This window comes from Lactuca serriola, chromosome 2, assembly GCF_051521515.1.
Source record: "Lactuca serriola cultivar US96UC23 chromosome 2, Lser_US96UC23_V15, whole genome shotgun sequence".
Classification (NCBI taxonomy): Eukaryota; Viridiplantae; Streptophyta; class Magnoliopsida; order Asterales; family Asteraceae; genus Lactuca; species Lactuca serriola.
In genome coordinates, this window is record NC_136409.1 from 168,597,497 (window position 1) to 168,602,319 (window position 4,823).

The window sequence follows — 4,823 nt, forward strand, 5'->3', positions numbered from 1 at the left end:
ACAAAACCGAGAAAGGTCATCAACAAAAACAACATAATACCGGTAATTATCAGACATAACCGAAGAGGGACCCCATAAGTCATAATGAGTAAGATCAAGTGGGTTCAAGGTGCATTTATTATTAAGATTAAACGGTAGACGTTGACTTTTAGCTAGATGACAAGGCAAACATGTGTCTAGTATAGGTAAAAGAGCAGAAATAGATAAATGACCAAGTTTTTGTAACATAATAATAGTATCAAAATGGACATGTCCAAGACAGGAATGCCAAACTTCAAAAGATGCCTTGGGTCTTCGAGATGAGGCAAAGAGAGCATGACAACCAACTTGTAAAACATAAAGTTCATTCTTACATTGCCCCTGGGCTAGGACCAGTTTTGTTTGGCGATCCTGAATGTAGAAAGAAGGGTAAGATAATAAGACATCCATATGATTATCTTTGGTTAATTTGCTAATAGACAAGAGATTCTTGGTGAGATTGGGAACAACCAGAATGTCATTTAACTTGATGTTGTCAGAAATAAAAAGATGACCTTTGTGAGTGATGGAGAGAGTATTGTCATTTCTGAATGTGACTGAGTTGTTACCTGTGGTGGATGAGGGATTGTTAACAGATTGTGTGGTTGGAGTCATGTGATCCGTGGCTCCTGAATCCACATACCAATCGGGTCCGGAGGATGAAACATGACATTGAGACAAAAAAAGCATTAGCCAATTTGTCATCAGTGGGAATGGCTTCAGTAGTAAATGATGCTAGACGCGGACAAACATTAGCAAAGTGGCCATCTTGGTGACATAGTTGACAGTACGGAGGACGGCGACCACGACCCCGTCCACCACGACTATTGTTGTTGCTCGAAGCATGCGGAAATTGAGCACCACGTTGTTGAGAAGGAGATGGGGACTGATAGGTTTGAGCCGAAAATGCCACAGGTGGTGTGGAGGTGCCATGAAGGGCACAAATGAATAGTTCATGGCTTTCAGCCCTAGCCAAGAGATCAGAAAAGACAGGAGTAGGTCGATATGAGCGAATGGCAGTGGAGAATGTCTCAAAAGATGGTCCAAGACCGCAGAGAAACCAGTGAATTTGGTCGTTGATGTCAACCGGATAACCAATGGCGGCTAACTGATCGCACATAGTTTTGAAGTGACGACCATAATCAGCAACAGTTTTTGAATTTTTCTGAACCAAGCGAAGTTGATCGCGAAGATTGTGCACCCGTTCAATGGATGAGTTGTCATAAGCGGTTTCCAGTGCAACCCAGATCTGACGAGTAGTTGACAGACCGATGATAACTGTGACAACTTCTTCAGACAAAGTGGCGTTTATGGTAATAATGGTGCAATGATTTGCAGCAATCCAAGCAGCATATGCAGGGCTTTCAGTTGATTTCTCATTGACAGAGATGGTGGGCAGTAGACGAACCATCTACATGGGATATAAGATTTTGATAAGTTAAGAGTGGAATCATTTGGTTTTTCCAGAGTAAATAGTTTGAGGAGCAAAGCTTCATAGGGATCAAATGAGCAAGGGAGTGAGGAAGAGAATTATCAGAGGAGGAGGTAGACATGGCAGTGGAGGAGGGAGAAACGGGAAGGAAAGAAGGAAACTGATAAGCTCTGATACCATAAACCTCTTTTAGATGAGAGTATTCTTAATATTTCCTTGAAAAAGATACATATAGGGCACAAATATACAAGGAAGAAAAAGAACATGAAAGGGCAAAAATAACACCCAATAATAAACAAAGGAACATGGAAGGACAAAGAATAGATGTTATGAATGAGGTACACTAATACAATGAAGTATGAAACTTGTGTTTGACCGTTGGTATATGGCAATGAAAGATGAAACGTGTGTTTGACCATTAACCAAATTTAATTATGTTGTATTTGCTTTATGGAGCTTTAACCATGTATGCCACCATAAGAGCTTAAGGAGATAAAACAATGTGCATTGAATTGTCTATGGTTAGCCATAGGAGACTATGTGACCAACTAAACTTATACAAAGACTATTGTCAACGAAATTTTGTATAAGCTCGTTATGCGCTTTATTTGAAGAAGTGGCTAGTATATATATTTTTGTAAGGACACATTTCTAATAAATTTTATATCGCTAAGTTACAAACCATTTGATAACAAGCTTACTTCTTATAAAGTCCAATATGATGTGGAGGAAGGGTAAACTCCAAGATAGACTATGTCTGATCAAAGTGATACACTAACGGTCTCCATACTACTAGAACATTTACGTGGGGATATATAATATCCATCTAAAACAATAATCAAGGAATAAATAATATCTTTTTAATCACTTCACACTAATAATTAAAAGGTAAAAATTCTTTCATGGTCGCTTACCAAATTTTTAATGGAAGAGTACAGAACTTAAGTACTATTCAAATAATTCAGATTAATCATTGAAATTTGATGTTTAAAAATAATATCGTATCAGTTTATCTTAAATAAATGTTATATATGATTTAACAAATTCATGTAACTATTATTTAATATGATTAAAACAATTATTAATAAGACCAAATCCTAATAACATGCGGATCATAATAATATTATTGATATCTTATAATAATTTTTAACCAAAAAATAATAAATATATTACAAAAACAAGTAATATCGACAAAATGGAATGTTGTTGGTTTCTCGTTTTTGGGTGGTTCAGAAAAAGCAGAGGACGGCCTTATAAATTAACTTTCTCGCTCAATCACAACCGGTAGACAGCAGTGAGCAGACCCTTCTCACCCTTCGCTAAACTCACCACCATTTTTGAACTCAGTCCCCAAATCCAACGTAACTATTATTATAAAGTGAAGAAGACAATGGTATTTGAGTCGATTGAGAATCAGGAGGCGATCGGTGATGGTGGTTATGAATGTAACAGTACATCTTTTGAACAGAAAGCTTCGATTGATAGTAATGGCGTTTCCTTTCATCGAACAGTTGGTGTGCTTCACATTGCTCTTAATCGCGTGGTAGGCTTTCCAATTTCAATAATTATTAATCGAAATCATGCTCGCATAGTCGCATTGTTGTTATTTTTTATTACAGATAACAAACCACACTTCGATTTGCACGCTGAGCTGTTATAAAAACTTTTGGCGAACAATTTCTGTATTGAGTTTATCAGATGCATTTTGACAAATTGGATGAATTGATTGAAGTTTTTTTGGTTGATTGCAGAGTAAGTGGTGTATTCTTGTAAGCTTTGGCGGATTCATTCTCTTGAGAGATGATAATCAAGCACTATGGGCTGTTCTAGGTTCTGTTCTAAACGTCGTTTTATCATTCACTCTGAAGAAGATTATAAATCAAGAACGACCTGTTTCTGAAGTGTCTTGTGGCCCTGGAATGCCATCTTCACATGCTCAATCCATTTCGTTTGCCACCATTTTCATGATTCTTTCAAGTAATTAACCCTCTTTTGTTCTTTCCATACTTTTCCTCTTTAAAATTAATCGACATTATTTCCCTCATGAACAATGCGAACAGCTTTGGATTTTGTTCATGACTTAAAAAATTGTAAATTTTGATCTTGCAATTTCTTATATCTTTTTTTTTTTATTCTCGTTGACACAGTCGTTGGATGGGTGGGATTGAACGGATATTCAGCTATTCTCAGTGGGCTCATTATAGCAGTTGGTGTATATTTTGTAAGTATACAATCCCCTTCATCTATGACATTGCAAATATTTTTTTTTTTTGAATTTTAGGTTTATATTGAATTATCCAAGAATATGACTTCACCTTTGTTGGCCTTTTTTCAAACATTATAGGCCGGATATTGAGGTATAAAGTTGTTACGACGAGTATTTTGTCATAACAACTTTATATCAGCTATACACAGTCTATAATAATTAAACTGATAACGTCTTTCAAATGCTAAAAATTTAGCACATATTCCTTCATTGTGCTTATGTTGTATCATTTTTGTATGCAGACATGGCTACGTGTTCTATTACGTTATCACACTATCAGCCAAGTGGTGGTGGGTGCAATTGTGGGCTCTATATTTTCTATCGTATGGTTTTCCACATGTGATATTATGGTCCTAAATGCATTGACGTCTGTAATACATGAATTAAGAAGATGTGTATTTGTTAGCTAAAATGGTACTGTTACTATTGATGTTATTGTTGTTGTTCTGTAAAGATAGAATGTTTGTATTAAGAGCATCCATAGTAGCTAACGTATTGTTATAAGATACAACAAAGATAGAAATTTTGTATCAAGAGAATCCACAACGGCTAACCTATCAATGATATGTTATTTTTTCCATATTATTTTTCCACTAATTTTATTTAACCAAAACTTGTTATTATAAACGTTGCTCCATCCAAAAGTTTCAAAAGTTTTTTTTTTCCTGAATTAAATTATCTATCCTCGTCTATTTGAGATGTTATATAAAACTCATCATCTAATTTTAACATTTTAAGTACATTTCGTATATAATATATTTTTTTTAAATATATTGTAATCGTTACCGATCGACATTTCTTATCGGAGATTAAAGTAAAATATAGAGTAAATTTCAAGAATGGTTCCTATGGTTTAGGGTAATTTGCGCATTTGGTCCTTAATTTATTTTTTTTTAACTTTGAAAGTCCCTATTGTTTGTTCTTTTACACGTTTGGTCCCTGTCTTACCTAAAAAGACTATTTTTTCCATGGTTTTTTTAATTTATTTAAATAAACACACTCTCAACCCCACCCCACCTTACCTTATTTACACCAACATTTGTTCTTATTTAAATAATAGTCTTTTTAGGTAAGACAGGAACCAAGCGCGTAACAAAAATAAATAGT

At 35.0% G+C, this 4,823-nt stretch overlaps 1 protein-coding gene across 1 annotated transcript; it reads left to right on the top strand.

Moving 5' to 3' along the window:
* Nucleotides 1-2,720: 2,720 nt before the first annotated feature.
* LPPEPSILON2 (Phosphatidic acid phosphatase (PAP2) family protein) lies at nucleotides 2,721-4,273 on the top strand. Its single transcript, XM_079028725.1, has 4 exons — nucleotides 2,721-2,993; nucleotides 3,202-3,427; nucleotides 3,598-3,671; nucleotides 3,959-4,273. The coding sequence occupies exons 1-4, from the start codon at nucleotides 2,841-2,843 to the stop codon at nucleotides 4,124-4,126; spliced, it is 621 nt and encodes a 206-aa protein (XP_078884851.1). The 5' UTR covers nucleotides 2,721-2,840; the 3' UTR covers nucleotides 4,127-4,273.
* Nucleotides 4,274-4,823: the final 550 nt, after the last annotated feature.

Bases quoted from the DNA above. Each gene is read 5' to 3' on its own strand.
- LPPEPSILON2 (XM_079028725.1), top strand. From the start codon at position 2,841: ATGGTATTTGAGTCGATTGAGAATCAGGAGGCGATCGGTGATGGTGGT. The intron at 2,994-3,201 runs GTAGGCTTTCCA...GGTTGATTGCAG, and splicing joins ACATTGCTCTTAATCGCGTG to AGTAAGTGGTGTATTCTTGT. The intron at 3,428-3,597 runs GTAATTAACCCT...TCGTTGACACAG, and splicing joins CATTTTCATGATTCTTTCAA to TCGTTGGATGGGTGGGATTG.